Raw genomic sequence first — 17,778 nt, forward strand, 5'->3', positions numbered from 1 at the left:
AGTTTTCATTTCCGAATCGAAGTTGAAGCCTTCTAAAGCTAAGTACCCAGTTGGGGATCCTTTTTTCTTCGTCTAACCGATGTCAGAAAAAGTTAAAAGTCTTGCCTGTGGAAAGCAAATACCACACCGAGACTTCCACCTTACTGGCGTTACTTGTTTAGGGCCCAGACCACGACGTCCTTCGTTGTCGCTTCTGTGCTTTAACGCTAGAACTATCTGACGCCAGGCCCTTATTGTAGCCAGATACTTTGTTTACAGTCCACGAAGATAGCAGATCTTTCTCAAAAAGTAAAGATAAAGACAGAGACCGTGACAACTCAAACCTACTCTACCCACTCTTCCGTTGGGTTGTGTTGTTTGTCCTCCGGCATCAGGCGCCACAGCTCCTGATGCCCGCTGCAGTTGATTCGCAGGCTGCTATCAGACTCTTTTCACAGTCCAGTATGCCGCAAAACTCTTCATCTAAGGATCCTATGGTTGTGTCTACCTTTGATGGGTCCAGCCTCTGAGCAGGCATTGGCTTACGAGGAAGTCCTTTCGCACCAATTTAATCTGGACACAAACTCATCTTTTCGCAAGTACTGCTTTTTTCAAAAACAGAGGTCCTAAGGCCCAGGGTACAAACCACAGCCAAGAAACAGACTACCCACCTCAGGCACCTGCTACCTTGCCTCACTCTCAAATGCTTAAAGTGGAGGAAGACCCTTATCATGCTGATAAGGGGTAGCTGCCACCCTTCAAAAAGGAAGAGATATCTGTCTCCAGTAATTGTGTTTGAACAAGAGTCTGATTCTATGAAGACATGCAACCCTCCACTTATAAGGATTCTGATAGAGGAATCCATTCCTTCAGCCTCTTCCCAGAGGATTTTTCCTTTGGGAAACCCTGCACATTAAGGAAGGACACTAATGGAGAGTCAGACCACCCTCAGTCTAAAAAGACTTTAAATTCTTAGACCTTCTGCAACACTGACCTTGCCATCCCCCCCCAGTCCTGATGTGGTGGATGTTTCTTTGAATCCAGCTTGACTCCTGGACGCCCTCACCTCCTGCTCCCAGAAAACCAGTCATACCACAGAGTCCCTGACCACAGAAATATCTTTTAAAAAATCCTACAGCTGACCCCTGGAGGTCATTTCTCTGGCGGGCCTGAAGGAATAAAAAGCAACCTCTAAGAATCCCACCCCCAGACAGGGATTCCCGAGGATTGGGATGATGGATAAAAATTACACTGCCACCCTTTGCTATATCATGGCACTAAATTGTCAGTTCCATATGCTTAAATATCAGCAACATACCTTGAACCCCGTCAGAACAAAAAAATGTCTTTCTTTTCTTGCTTGGGCTGAATCTAGACTTACAAGATTTAAGGCATTCTGCAAGTATGTAACTAAACACACACTTTGCACTGTGGTTTTGATGCCCTAGAATTAGCTTCTTTGCAAGACAGCAGTCACTTTCGGATCTGTCATTAGAATACATGCCATGGCTTAAGGAACAACCCCTGCCAGACCATGTCAGAAATCTAAATTAACTTATTTGGCACGAAGGCAGAAGAGGTCTTTAGATGGTTGGAAGAGAAAAGCAAAATCTCCAAACACAGTTAAAGATACTCCTTTTTTTGCTACCGGTCCAGCGCCCCCCTGGGTTCAGCAGGCATGGTTCGCTCGCTCTGGAGTAAACAGGCCTGACCCACAGACACCGCGGGAAGCAGACCCCCCCCCCAGACAGCAGCCCCAGGGAATGCAGTGCATAAACAGTGGCTGCCTCCACTTCAAACCGAAGGGTGTTCTAAGCCACCCCTTGCCATGGTAAGAACTCACAATCACTCACCTTCCTCCCGACCTCTCTACTCCCACAACTCACTTGGCATTCCTAGGAGGAAAACTCTACGCTTTTCACATAAGCACCTGGGCTACATTTTACCAAGGACCAATGTAGTTCTGACCATTGTGTTCTCATGTAGATGCAAATTCTCCTTCCACACACCCTTCCCAACCCCAAAGGGTTCCCAGATCTACCACCAATCGTCAGTGGGCGTGAGGCTTAAAAAGCAAATTTATTCCCTCACGCCTTTGAGGGCAGTATAGAGCGCCTCGCAGAACAGATAGGTGAGTGTATTCTACTCCAGACCTTTCTTGTGCCTCCAGAAAAGAGGGGCACCTGGCACCCAATCATTGATTCATCCATTCTAAACACATTCCTGATGATCCCAAAATTCAAAAATGCTCACCCTCCAGGGCAGCTTGCTACCCATGCTCTCCAAGGACGCCTGCCAGTTACCCTGGATCTAAAGAGGCCTACCTCCACATTTCCTATCAGAGAATCATGAAAAATATCTCCGCTCAGGGCAAGATTTCAACACTTTCAGTTCTCTGGTGCTTCCCTTTGGCTTTCTATTAATGTCCAGCTTTTCAAAAAATGCCTGGCTCTTGCCCATTGCTTTGCAGACAAAAATATTCAAATTTACCCCTACTTAGGATTACTGCCTTATTCAGGCAGACAACCAGGAAAAGCTGTTCAAGCACCTGGCCTTTGTGTAAAGAACTCATTAACCCTTCCCTGGTACACAATCAATCTAAAAAATCTGCTTCACCCAAAGGGATTACCTTCCTGGGAGCAAAGTCTGGTTTGTAGCATCCCAGATGGCACCTATACTGTAGAGAGAAATTTTTCCTGTCAAGTTTCTCTCATCTGTACCAGGCCCCAGCTTTCTGCAAGGAAAATCCTGCAAGCTCTGGGGTTCATGGCATCTTGCATTGTACTCATTCCATATGCCAGACTCGCATATGAAGAAACTTATAGGTTCTTAAAGAGCCTTGGCTGTCAACACTTTCAAGACCACAGAACTCTTCTCCTATAATTCCTTGCCTCAGAAAGGAATTTCTTTGGTGGGCAACAGCATGCTCCGAAACAAGGGATCGCCCTTTCCCCACACCCCACCGTCAGACCGCTTACCACAGATCCATCAGACTATGCTTGGGGTGTATTATCTTGGATCTACAGGTGCGCCAGAAAATAATGGAGTCTACAGCAAATCCCCCTGCACATCAGTCAGAAAGATGATGGCTGTGTAGCATGCCTTGATAGCTTTCAAACCCCTTCTCTCTCTCCAGGGGTTCTCCTGATCAAAGTAGACCAACACCACTGCTTGATAAAGTTTACATCAACACCAAGCAGGAGGGACCTACTCCTACCCTCTATGCCAGGCTGGCTGCATGACCCCTTTTAGCACGAAAACTCTGCTGCCACTCCACATGTAACTACACCTGCTAGCACAATGCTTAACAGGCTCTTTTCAAACTCCTGGCAGACCAATCAAGTAGAAACCTTCTGGACCCACACGAGTGGCAGCTTAGCAGAAGCACCTTCTCCCTAATAACTCAAATAAGGGAACCTCAAGGCCTACATCTTTGCCTCCCACACCAACCATCAAGCTCAGCAATTTCTGCAATCAGGAGCAGCGCACTGCATGCTTTGGAAAGCAATGCCCTGTCCCTCCCCTGTCACCCTTCTGGTCTCAGCTCTTCGCTTCCTCTCATCCCCAGGGTACTGCTCAAAATAAAGGGAAGGGAAAAACAGGGGACCATTCTACCCTTGCTTGTGCAGCTTCCCGGTACCTGCCTTTCGCACTCCATGGCATCTTTCCTCATGTTCCAAACCCTCCCTAACCCAGAGGGAAGGGTACTTATGCATCCCCAATTTGCAGACACTCAATTTGTCAGCTTCGCTTATTCCTAACCACCTGAACCAGTTTGGCATCCTCAGTAAACATGGTTCTGGATAGGTATCCACTTGAGGCCAGATGCCCTAAAGACTTTTCAGAAAGTTTTATGCAGGTAAATGGAAAAATGTTCTGCATCCTGAGATCCATCTTCAGTAAATAATACAGCACAGTTCATTTAATCCTCCATCCTGGATTGCCTTAACTGACCTACTACACAGTGGTCTCTCTCTCATCTCTAAAATTCATGCGCTCTGCTATTTCTGCTCATTTTCCCAGTTGCAGTGACTTTTCTCTCACACCTTTGATCAGCTACAGTACTCAGGAGGGGTAGGAAATTGAGGCCCCTAGAAGGGCACTCAACACTTTGGCTTTTCTGGGACCCTTAACTTTGTCTTGGAAAAGCCTCACCCTTATACTCCTGTCGAACCAGCTTCTTCTGCAGAGCTAAAATTTATCTCCTGGAAGACCGCCTTCCTTCTGGCCATCCACTTCAGCCAGAAGAGTCTCTGAGCTGCAAGCTTTCATGAGGTGGTGGAACCCTTCATCTTCCATACCAGACCAGGTATGCCTCAAGAACTAACTTCCATCCTTCATGCCCAGAAATTGATGTCCAGTGAAGGCTCTCTACAACCAATCCATTCATATGCCAACACCTTGCTTTCCCTCACTTGTCTAGATGTGCACAGACAGCTCATAGATTCCATTCTAGACAGGACTAAATCCTTCAGAATGTCTGATCAATTGTTGATTAGCTTTGCTTCAGGGGCAGAAGGCAAAGCCATCTCCACACAAACCATTTCCAAAGGGATAGCACAGTGCATCCATTTCTGCTACAACAGCATGATAAGCCTTCCCACCAAGGAGTTCTGACACACACTCAGTGCAGCCTCCACCTCTGCAGCTTTCCTCAGAGGAGTCCCCACCAGGGACATCCAGGAGGCTGCCACCTGAACCCCTGTTCACACTTTCACCAAGCATCACCACCTGGCTCTTCTCAAATCCAGGGCAGGGTTTGCCTCTGCAGTCTTGCAGTGGTATCCCAGCTGGCCCTCAGCTTCTTTGACTGCCGCTTTCCACCCATTTCCTCAGCTTTGGGAATCCACCTAGTTGTGATGACTGCAACAGTGCTAAACATGAAGAACGTAGGCACAGTTGTACAAGCCCCTCTCCATAAATGTAGATGTTTGAGTGTCCAGCCATTCAATGTGCAGTCCTGGCTTCCTCCTCTAACATCCCCCTTTCTTCTCAGTTCTCCATTTATTACCATTCTTCCTTGTTCTCGCTTCTCATAAAAGTGTGTATATTTATTTTCCACTGGGCCTGTGGTTCTTCCACTCACAACATGGCAGCCTACTTTGAGGGCTCCTGACAGGTTAGGAGAAGAAAAACTGATGTAATGGGCGTCAGCTGCCTCACTTTATACCACTGTGACGGCCTGATGTCAGTCCTCGGCCAGCAGCTGGGATGCAGAAATACTAAGTCTCTGAGATTGAGCTCGCTGGCGAGGCTACTCTGGCAGGGATAACCCAAATATGGCTGCCTGCAACAGTGAATACAGTCTAACTTTCACATTTATAGTAAGTGTACACAACTGTACTTTTCTGAGGTAGGAAGCGTGCTGGATGTCAGTTTTGTACTAGACTTCTGTTTTATGACTGTTGGTGGAGAGTCGTGAGGACGTCATTACATACCTTCGAGTAGCATACATCTTTTGTGAAATGACGCCTGATACCTGACAGTCGATCGGGGAGGCAGACTCCCTTTATGATGATCTTTGTGTTTTACATGTTGCAGTCATTACATTTGGGTAATCTGCTGGCAGGTTGTCAGGCTGCCTGCTGAACGTTCCAAAGTCTTTGGGGTCCATACACGCTGTGCTGTCCTCCTCTTCCATGACATTAGGTTGTCAGGGGTATAAAACATGCAGCCGACGCCTTTTCTTCAGTCTTTCTTTGCCATGCAGTTCAAGCAGAAGCATTATTTGTAAGTGCCAGTCTGTCAACACCACTGAAATATTCGGCGTTTGAGTTTGTGGAATCAAGTTCTGCCTAAAGTGAAAGGCTAATTGTTGAAACATTTTTCTTGCTACATACTGATGTCAGAAAAAGTTAACAATTGGCAATATTACTTTGTAAACAAATACCTCACTGTGATTTCCGATACCATTATACGATTGTATTCGCTTGCCTAGGCCCTGATCTGGCCGCCAGTTAAAAAGGAAAAAAAGCCAGCACCCAACATCCTCATTTGGCCTTGTATAACAAAAATAATTTTATTCCATGAACGGAAAGGTCAAAATACTTAATTCCTTAGTAACCAGTATGCGTTATTAATTGTTTCGACGAAAAAGCCTCTTCAGCAACCACACTTCAAAAAGTAAAAAAAAATATATAGTTAATCATTCACATATCCTTTATATGCAATCTAATAAGTGCCCTCTAGTGTACATTAAGAAGACTACTATATTAATACAGATATGAACAATATAAAAAATATATATTCATATCTCAAAAAAAAATAACTAGCTATACAAAAAAAAAGGTTAACAGGCCTCCACTGGGCAATTTACATTTTTTTATAAAATACATTCAAAATTGGTCATTCAACCCAGGTGAGAATAAGGTTCCCAGAATTTAATTAGCCACATTTTTTATTTGTTAATTCATGTAATACATGAGACTCATTGTTCCTAAACCTGATGCTGAATAACCATGAAGCTGAAAAGACCACATTTAATGTTTGAGCATATGTTTAAATAGAGAACTCTAACCTTTCTTATTTTTAATGTCACTTAATGTTCCCTGACCCTTATTTTAAAGGGTCGGGACGTTTGCTCAACATAAATGCCCGACAGTTACATTGGCCAAACAAATAACCCAGCTAGTACTGCAATTAGCAAAAATGAAACATTGTAAACCTGGAGAATTATGGGAAGTGAAACTATTTGACCTTCTAACACTCTTTGGACAATAAGAACAGTACGGCCACATGGACAGCAGCACTTATGTCAGTTGTCCAGTTATTGTGGAATGTGTTTAATTGAACTGGAAACATGATCATATACCCTTTTGTAATGACTGCTGAATAAGGATCCCAATGACCCGCTTCCTTCCGAAAGCGAATAGGAACATTGATCCCTTAATATAATTATTATTTAGGTATCATCTGACCTTAATGGATACCAATGTCTTTGAATGATGATCATAAAACTTAGTGTTTCTACCCATAAGTGCTGGCGTGTAATCAATTCAAGCTCCTGTGATTTTTCTGTATCCTGGACCTGATATGACAACAGCTGGCATGATGATCTAGCCTGTTGGTTAGCAAACCGACTCGGCCCTAGTGATGTCACCCACTTGGATATCCCCTGTTCTTAAATCTAGATGTTAAATCTTGTTGATGAAAGTCCCGACGCGGAGGAATTAGAACAGATTCTCTTGATCTGGAGAAAATTGTGATTTTGGGGATATTCACGGTATGACATCTGGAATTTGTGGAAGCTTGTAGCAACTTGGGGGTGTTGAACTGTGGAAACCTTTTGAATAATTTTACTCTCCAAAGTGTCCAATTCTGTTCTTCTATCGGACACATCCAAAAAGGTAATCTCTGACTTAGGTGTTAGCTTGAAGATTCCAGCACCTCACATATTGCAATTCAAATGTCTCAAAAATTCAAGCAAGAATTCCTCATTTGCCTCCGCACCAACCAAGAGTCATCAAGATATATCCTTCAAATATCCATTTTGTTCATATAAATGTTATGATTGATGCTCATAGATCAGCGTTATTCCTCGCACGTCGCATTTACAAACAAGTTCGCATGTTGGGGCAAAAGGAATCACAGAGCAGTACCTTGAATTTACAAAACACCTATCTTTGAAGTAAAAACATTATGGGTCAGTACCAATTCTGCCGTATTACGCAAATTAGAAGAATATTAAAGTCTGGTTTTATATACATAGCCCCGATCTAACCAATATTTCTAAAGCAATGAATCCTGCCCAATGGGGGATATTCAGAGCACAAGGAGTGTGACATCAAAATTACATAGGAGCCAGTCTGGCTCTAATTGCATATCCGATATAATGGTAAGAACTGAGCCGTGTCCTATATCGCTGCATCAATGACTAATGCAGGGGTTTTCAGATGTTCAAAGTGTTAGAAATCCGACACAGGCTCAGTCAAAGAGCCTCAGTTTGAAACGATCTGGCCTAATCGGGTGGTCTTTTGGAATCCTTATGGATCTTGGGGCGCAAAAAGCAAATATAGGTCGTTTTTGGGTAGATCAACCGTTGGAGATGATAACAAATTATCCTTGGTGATAATACCTCCTCTCAAGCTAACCAAGAAGTGATAACTGTCCTGTTTGAACATACTAAGTTGCGGATTAAAGACCATTTCCCTGATAATGAGATTTGTTGCACTGCCGCTCAGCCTCCGCCTTCATAGTCTACCAAATTCTGTACCACCACTTCCTCCCACCCTTGTCTGCAGACAGGATAATAATTTCCGATTGTTAACAAGATTTTCAATACATAATCTTTGCTAAGATTATCCATCATATTTTGTTTACTCAAATGTAAATCCTTGAAAACTTCATTTTGAAAAAATTTGTGCAGTGGGTAATATTGGTGGCTTGAATTAGAAGACCTTGAAACGAAAATTTATAGGCTGACAGATGAACCCACCGCATTCCCCCTCTAAGATTGTGAAAGAATTATTTTAAATTGAGATTATGACAGAAGTTAACATCTTGTGCAAAATAATGCTTTTGAGTAAAGCCTGGCACAAAACTTAAACCTTTATTTAAGACTTTAAGTTGTTGCTGATCCAATATAACAGAAGATATGTTAAAAGCATAGCTAGTTATTTTTGAGATATGAATATATATTTTTATATTGTCTATATCTGTATTAACATGGTAGTCTTCTTTAATGTACACCAGAGGGCGCTATTAGATTGCATATAAAGGATATGTGAATGAATAAATATATATATTTTTTTCACTTTTGAAGTGTGGTTGCTGAAGAAGCTTTTGCCAACCAGTATAACCATACTGGTTACTATGAAATTAAGTATTTTGACCTTTCCGGTCATGGAATAAAATTATTTTGTTTTACAAGGCCACATGAGGATGTTGGGTGCTGGCTTTTTCTTTTGCTGTTCATATGGTATAGCCGCACCACCAGCCATACGTGCAGGTATTTCATTGTTGCCTGATCACAACGTGCCTGGCTATTGGTTTTATGCTAGATTTAACCAATGCACTATTAAGCGCCTGTATATTTTTGCCTCAAAGTATTTTGGAAACAGATTTAACTATCCAGAAATGTTCGCCTGATAGCAATCTGACTACCAGAGTACATAAAAAAAAAAGAAAATGACAGAGAAAGGCAGTCAAGATCCAAAACCGACAAAGCTTCTCCTAAGCCAATCGCCGTTACTCAGCGAGGTGCCAAGAGCCCCTGATACCCATTACCTACGAGTAGCAGGCCTCACTGACACCCATGTGGAGTCTGGCTTGGCAACATACTCAAGGTATTGGAACGACTTATTTTTCTCCCTCTGATGTGTCCGGAGCCCTGAGCAGGCACTGGCTTCTGAGGGTGTGTTCAGACCTCAACATTTGTATATCAAACCGACAGCTGCAAAACCAAAGACAAAAGCAACTTTTAAAACTAAAAAGCCGATGCATGAGCCATGTGCACAGGCCTCTATGCCTAAAAAACAGATGATCCAAATGGCTGAAGACCTTATTACCTTGATCAGAGGTACCCATCCCCCTCCAGATCAGAAGCCTAGGCAAGACACGGATTATGAATCTTAAGATCAAGTTTCTATTTTTTTCTGATCAGGAATTATCTATACCTCCCTATGAGGATTCTTGATGCAGGGAGTCTATACCATCTGCTTCTCCTCCTGAGGATTATTCATTTGGGGAAACCCTTGCATACTATGAGGGAGCATTTTCACTGGGAGAGTCAAGATTTCTTTCAGAATCATAAGAGGCTCAGGGATTTCCTTCTCCTTCAGCACAGGCTCAGCCATTTCCCCTGTTTTAGACATTGTGGATGATGTGTTTTGGGAGTCCAGCTTGACTCCTACCTCCGCCTCCCCAGTAAGCCTGACCGATATTACAGGGTCCCTGACTCAAATAAAATTTTATTTAGAAACCTGCTGCTAATCCTGGAAACTATTTCACAGGGTCCAAAGGGAGTTGAGACCTCAACAGCAAAAATCCTATCCCTCTGACAGAGATTCAAGGGCACTGGACAGATGGGGAAAAAGGTTTATACATCTGCAACCTTGGCAATCAGATCCTTAAATTGTTAATTTTATATGCTTAAGTATCAACAACATGTTATGGGATTGCTGAAACAAAAATGATGATTTCTGAATGTGCAGAAAATAAAGAATTGCAGGAATTATTGCATGCAGCTGAACAGGTTGGAAAGCATTACTTTGCAATGTGGTTTTGATTCCTTAAGAGGCCCTGCAGCGCAGTTACTGAATCTGTGATTAGGAGGCATGCCTGGCTAAAAGAACAAAATTTGCCTGATCATGTTGAAGCTAAATTGCTAGATGCACCTTTACAGCATGATACTCTGTTTGGTATTACAGCAGAAGAGGTTTTGAAGAAAATGGAAGACAAAGCTAAGTCTATGCAAACTGTTAGACTTTACAAGTGCAGCCGCCAAGATTCAGTAGAGACTGGCCTACAAAGAATTGGTCCTTTCCTGTGTCCAGAGCTCAAAGGGTAAATCCAGACGCTCTAAGGGGGTTCCAGATACCAGGTGCAAGTTTCTTACAGGTCAAACAATGGGCGCCTACCTCCAAATCTGGAGGAGATAAAGCGCAAAACCCACAGAAAACAGACCCAATGACTTCCCTCTACCTGCACCAAACACTTATCTTTTGGCAGCACCCTTAGGGGGGGGAAAATTAGCACTTTTTTGCTCAAAATTGGCAGTTAATAACCCAGGACAAGTGGGTACTAAAGTGTCACAGGGATACAGATTTAATTTCCACACTGCCAATGGCAAATGGTTGACCAGATCTGCCAAAAAATCAATGGGCAGAGGCACAGAAACAGGTTACGTCCCTCATGGATATGGGGCCATTCAGCCAGTACCAGAACAGGAAAAAGGAGAAGTTTTTACTCGACTGTTCCTGGTACCCAGAAAGACGAGGCCTGACGGCCATTACTGGATTTATCAATTTTGAACATACCGACATTGTTCAAAATGTTGACTTTAGCAGCTTCTGCTCATGCTACAAGAATGCTTGGCTGGTGACATTAGACATAAAAAGGCATACCTGCATGTCCCAATAAGACAATTGTGCAGAAGATACCCTGAATTCAAGGCTGGCTTAATGCATTACCACCCTCTGCACTGCTCCTTTGGCTTCTACTACGCCCAGGGTCTTCACAAAGTACCTGGCACCAGTAATTGCTTTGCAGACCAAAAAGTATAGTTATACCTTACTTGACGACTGTCTGCTCAAGCAGAGAGCAAGGACATTCTTCAACAGCTGGCGCTGTGAAAAGGCTTCTAACATGCCTAGGGTACACAATAAACAAAAAGAAATCAAAACTGGTACCCTGTCAAAAGATAACATTCCTGGGTGCAAGCTTGAATACAATTGCCCAGATGGCTTACTTCACGCCAGACAAGCAAAGGCAACTGACTACTTACTTCAAACTGATGGCGACAAAAACCCAGTTATCTGCAAGACAAATTATGCAGGCTCTGGGCTTCATGGCATCCTGCATCCTACTGATTCTATATGCGCCACTGCATATGAGGAAACTTCAATGGTAACTAAGAAGTTTATGGAGTCAACATTCTCAGAGTCTGGAAATGATGATTCCTCTCATACCCTGCCTACAACAGGAATTTCTAAGGTGGGCAAAGGCATGTCACCAAAACATGGGTCGGGCTTTCACTCTACCCCCTGCCAGCCAAACCCAACAGACCCATCAGATTATGCCTGGGGGCCCATGGCAGGAAGATGCATTCAGGGCATATGGACCCCAAAACAAATGCATCTACATATCAACCAGAAAGAGATTCTAGCTGTTCAAAATGCCCTAACAGCCTTCAAGGACTTACTTCATCCAGGACAACTACTGATAAAGACGGACAACACCACGGTCATGTGGTATGTAAACACGCAAGGACACACACACTCATACCCCCTTTGCAGATTAGCCATGGCACTGTGGGACACAGCTTTGATCTACAAAATACATCTCCAAGCTCAATTCCTGCCAGGAAAGCAAAATACTCTGGCAGACGATTTAAGCAGAAACCTTATGGACCCTCACGAGTGGAAACTAAATCCACAAGTCTCTAGCATGATAACCGAGAATGGGGGAGTCCAGAGACAGATCTATTTGCCTCTCCTCAAAATTATCAACTGAAAAGATTCTGCACAAGGACTTATCAGACAAGCATGGAAAGTGGACGCCCTATCCTTCAGTTTTGAAAAATCTATCAGTTTACGCCTTTCCCTCCTCTGCCTCTTGTTCCCAAGGTCTTGCTAAAAGTGAGACAAGAGAAATCAAAGCTGATACTAATTGCCCGGACTGGCCCGCTAATACTGGTACCCAGTCCTAAGGAACTTGTCTCAATACCCAGCTTGGACCTTACCTCAAAGACCGCAACTACTGTCCCAGCAAAACAATCAGATCCTGCACAACCAACTTCAGACACTGAACCTGGCACCATGGCTGATCATGTAGTTATACAAACAACACCTCTCAGTAAAACTGTGATGGATGTCATTTTGGAAGCCAGAAGGCCTAGTACTAGAAAATCTTGTGCTGATAAATGGAAGAGATTCTGTGCTTGGAATCGAGCACAAAGAACTGATACAGCAGAACCAAATATTCCTCAGATATTACAGTACTTAACTGAGATGCTTGACAAGGCCTATCTTTCTCTTCAATTAAAATCCATGCCTCTGCCATTTCGCTCATTACAATACAGAGTCACCAACCAGTCTTTTCTCATCCTTTACTAAAGCAGTATCTTAGAGGAGCCAGAAATTTAAGGCCTCCTGGAAGAACACCATTACATGTATGGGACCTCAATTATGTATTGGAAAAGCCCACCCTGCTTCTATTTGAACCAGCTGCTACCGCTGATATAAAGTTCTTATCATGGAAAACAGCTCTGCTACTAGCAATTACTTCAGCAAGAAGAGTTTCAGAGCTACAGGCCCTCATGGCTGTAGAGCATTTTATCATATTTTACCCAGACAAGGTGTGTCTGAGGACAAATCCTACATTTATGCCTAAGGTGGTTTCCACTGTGGCTCTTAACCAAACACTTCATCTGCCAACCTTGTATCCAAATCCACAGAACAAGGGGAGAAAATTCTGCATTCCTTGGACATTGTACAGCTTAGATTCTACTTGAGCAGGATTAAAGCTCTAAGAAAAACTGAGCAATTACTAGTGACATATGCTGCAGGATCAGAAGGAAAGATTATTTCAAAGCAGACAATTTCAAAGTGGATAAGCCACTGCATCCGTTTCTGCTACTTGCATCATGGTAAACCAAGGGCATTAGGTCTCATTCCACCAGAGCTGCAGCTACTTCAGCAGCCTTTCTTAGAGGAGTACCAACCAAAGACATTGTAGAGGCTGCTACTTGGAGTTCTGTTCACACCTTTACAAAGCATTACAATTTGCCTCTCTACTGTAAGTCCAGGGCAAGCTTTGCCACTGCAGTTCTGCAGGGAATTATAGCCACACCTAATGCTGTTAAGCTCCAGCCTCCCAACCATAGCTTTGGGATTCTACCCAAATGTAATGACTGCAACAGTGAAACACGAAGAACATAGTACAGTTGTGTACACTTAACATAAATGCAGATGTTAGTGTATTCACTGTTGCAGTCCAGGTTACCTCCCACCATCCCCTTTGTCATTCTAGTTTCTTTCCTTCTATTTTCTACAACCTATGTGGTATATTTGCTTGTAGACGAAGGTAAAGTTTATATTGATGCATGTGTGTGTGTGTGTGTGTGTGTATATATTTTTTTGCTACCTTTTTGGGGGCACCTGACATGTATGGATAGATGGGGAAAGAAGGTTTACACCTCTACTGCCTTTGTCTTTAGAGCAATTCATTACCAGACTCAAATGGCAAAGTGTTAGATATCTGTCCTTAACTACTTAAAATTATATTGGATACCTATACAGCAGAGTCTAAGTATTAAAAGCAGAGCTTACTTTTGCAGACCCTCAGATGGGCAGACACAGTATAAAGTGCAGTAACCTTACTATGGATGCGCCTTCTAAGGGCAACTACCACTGGATATATTTGTCTGCAGATATGCACAGCTTCACAGTCACCCTATACCGGAGGATTTCAAATCTAACATTAGATTCGCTGTTGGGCAACATCTTGTTTGGCCTTCAGGCAGCCAATCTATTAAACTGTCCAGGGCCAAAGCAAGACCATGAAAGACTTCAGACAGATCTGTGTATGTATGGAATCCATAGGAACTGTCTAAATCTACCGCCTTCATTGGAATGGACCCTAGCATAGTTGAGAAACAAAGGAAAACCCCTAGGAAAAGTTACTCTGAAAAAACCCAAAAGAGAATGTTCGTAAGGGAAGCCTCCCTTTGGAGGCAGAAACCCATGACTCCCTGTGCAGCACTGCTCTCTGTCCTCAGCTCCATTACTCCACTTTTTCAAAGGCTGTTGCTCTTCCTGGACAAGTGGGAGACCAAGCTATTATCGCAGACAAGTGGTTCCTCTCTGTCATCATGGATGGCTCTGCCATGTTTTGGGAGAAACATTCTGCCTCTGAGATGCATGCCTCTTTCTCCTCAAAACCAGATAGCCTTTCTGACTCCCCATTATTCAAGACCTTTGAATCAGGGTGCCATCAAGCAAATCCTGAAAGAGTTCATGGGAAAGATTTTTTCTCTAGAATTTTCCTAGTTTCAAGAAAATGTCAGTAGAGACTTATCCCAGACCTTTACATCCTGAGCACTTACCTGAAGGTGCTATATTTCAAAAATGCTCTCTGGAGGCAGTGTTACCTTTCATCCTACCATAGGCTTCTTAGTGTCATTAGATCTGAAGTAGGTGCAGGAGACTCCTCGTTTTTCTTTTTTTTTCTGGCTTTTTTTCACTTTGGTTGCTGCTCTGCCTTGTGTTGTTTTCACAGCCCAGTGTGTGTTTGCAAGGTGCCTAGTATCTGTAGTTGCTTTCTGTCGCACTCTAGGAATTATTTTTCTATACCCGAACGACCTTGTGATCCATACTGTCTCCCCAGAAATTCTTCGGCATCTTCAATTCATCCTCAATCTTCTGGCAGGACTGGGTTTAACTGTAAGCTACAGAAAAATCACACCTGGTCCAACATAGGATCTGGTGTTTTGGATGCAGACTGGATGCAAAGAAAATGCATGCCTTCCTTCTTTCCTTCTGCAGGAAGAGGTTCTCTGTTTAATTCCAAAGACTCTCCTCCACCCTTTGCTCTGCAAAGGAGATAACTTTGGGATTAATAGCTGCCACCATTCCTATATTTCCCCCGGCCAGGCTTCATATGAGTAAAATCCAGTGATACCTGAAATGTTGTCCAAGAGCTGTCAACCCCCTTGGACACCCCAATTTCTCCTCCCTTGTCTCAAAGAACTGCATTGATGGAAGTGTCTGGTCATCCTTATCCCTAGATTACGTGGAGCTACATTGGTGGAAGGGTCAGGTTATCCTCAACCCAGGATTACTTTTCACACCTTCTCCTCTTTAAGTTCACATGGATGCTTCTGGCAAGGCATGAGTGCAGGGGAAATGGAAACTGTAGTTCCTGAAGGAAAATATCAACACGAAAGAAGTGGGGGGTTCTTTTGCAAGCTCTTCAGATTTTCACCCACCTTTGGAAACATGGACATTTCAGGTATACACAGACAGCACCGCAGTCATGTGGTACATAAACAGGGAGGCGCAAGGCCTTGCCAACTGTGCAGGTTAACAAAGGAGGCGTGGAACTTGGCAACACAAGTGAATATTATGCTCACAGACACATACTTCCCTTTTCAGGACACACTGCATAGCATGCTGCTTAAGCCACTCTCTGGAAGACCCACATGAGTGGACTTCAGTGAAAGAGGCCTTCTACAACATCACACTTCAGTGTGGTACTCCTCAGCTACACCTCTTTACTTAAACAACCAACCAACCATCAGCTTCCCCAGTCCTGCACTAGGGACCCTTGCCCACAGCCTGGGGAACAGGTGCCGTCTCTTTCCAGTGGACAGAGAAGTTTCCCTATGACTTCCTCACCTGCCTTCTCTTCCAAAAATGTTTTTCAAGGCACAAAAGAAAACACCCATCATTTTGGCTGAAGCAGCATCAGTTCCCCTTGCTGTTTCACCTGGCAGAGGGAAATTACAGGAGAATTCTTTTACAGCCAGACAAGAGTTGGGCCAATTGGGTGGAGATCTCCCCGTTGATGTATAGCAAAATTTTACTGCAGCAATGATCCTACGTGAACATCAGCGTTTGGGGTCAGTTCTTCCCTCAGCTGAACTGTACTTCAGTCTACCCACCCCAAGTGGTGTGACCTTCCATCGGCAGAGGCATGTATCTGGTAGTCCTTTTGCATTATGTAGTCTTAGTTTGTCTTGTTTGTATAAGAACTAATGCCAGTAAGTTTTTGTTTTTCAAGGTGATTGCATAGCTATTTAGTGAAAAAAATTATGTATATATTGAAATAGTCCGGGTTCCCCTTGAAGAACTTTTGTGCTTGAATAACTTTAGTATGTTGAGACAAGTACTTTTTAGTTTCACTTATTTTGCTTTGAAGATGTACATTTTAAACTCTGGGTGAAATAGCTGTTTGGTTTTCAGTATTTTGGCACATCTCACACCGAGTCTTATGTTCTTTCAATCTGTTTTAGGGGAAATGCTTAAAAACGTTAAAAGGACATAGTAACTATGTCTTCTGCTGCAACTTCAATCCTCAGTCAAATCTCATAGTTTCTGGATCAGTAAGTATCTTATTTTAATATATTTTTTGATGCATGTATGTTTTAGGTCTCATAACTTGGACAGTTAATAAAATTTGTTCTGTGTTTTGCCAGTCTTTTTCAGTGATGTCGCTTTTTGAAAGATTTAAATTCTTTAACAGTTACATAAAAGCATATGAAGACTAGCATAATCAACTTGAATGAGTCTCATTTTTAAAGCTTGACCTTCATGTTTTTTTTTTTTTTTTTTGCAAAGGAATTCTTGATTAATGTTTTTGTAGGCAATGTGGTTTCAGACAAATTTCTTGAGGTAGTTTGAATTGCCCCAGATTTGTGGTGTTATATTGATCTAACAGATAATGTATTGAAGAGCGGGGCATAAGTGGCAATGCATGGATTTCCAGCACTTGTGTGGAGTGAGAGTGAGAGTCTGCGTTCTATATTTATTTTGAGATTGCTGCTATGTCCGAAAAGTTTCTCCTTTAAGATACAGTGATCTCAGAGTTTGTGTATGCAAATGCCAGTATTGTGCTGAGTGCAGGCCCCCATACTTCGGAGAGGGAGGGGTGGAACTTTGTTTTGTAGTGACTGTTAATGTTAGGTTTTTATTATTTAAATAAAATATATTTAATATATGAGCAAGCTCTGTGTTGATCATTAGTTGTGTGATCCTGTCATAAAGCCATTTAGTTATAGGCAGTAGAAGTCTTACTGAGGACTGTGAAATCTTCCATAAATTACATTAATGCTGCAGAGCAAAGGAAAACATTATCTAGATGGAGAAACATTGTGCTGTCTGGAAAAAGAAGTGACGGAGGAAGTAAGAGATTTATTTATATATTTATTGGCATTTGTTGTCTGGGAAAGCAAACCCATTTTCAGTGAAAGTTCCATATTTATACAAACGACAAAGCAATACAGTAGAGAAGTACAAATCTGGGAGAAAGGCTCCACAGTTAAGACAAACCACTATTACAGAACCACATAATTGCAAAGCAAATGTTATACAAGTTACGCTACGTGTACCATATTGCAGGTAAGTTGTATTGCAGAGAAAG

At 42.8% G+C, this 17,778-nt stretch overlaps 1 protein-coding gene across 1 annotated transcript in view; it reads left to right on the plus strand.

Annotated features, from left to right (window-relative positions):
• WDR5 (WD repeat domain 5) overlaps window positions 1-17,778 on the plus strand; it is a 1,892,625-nt gene that overhangs the window by 607,957 nt on the left and 1,266,890 nt on the right. The window contains exon 7 of the mRNA XM_044058043.1: window positions 16,652-16,741. Coding sequence (XP_043913978.1) covers window positions 16,652-16,741 — 90 coding nt within the window. The remainder of the gene's footprint in view (window positions 1-16,651; window positions 16,742-17,778) is intronic.

This window comes from Protopterus annectens, chromosome 16.part0 (genome assembly GCF_019279795.1).
Source record: "Protopterus annectens isolate FY-2018-M chromosome 16.part0, PAN1.0, whole genome shotgun sequence".
Taxonomy (NCBI): Eukaryota; Metazoa; Chordata; order Ceratodontiformes; family Protopteridae; genus Protopterus; species Protopterus annectens.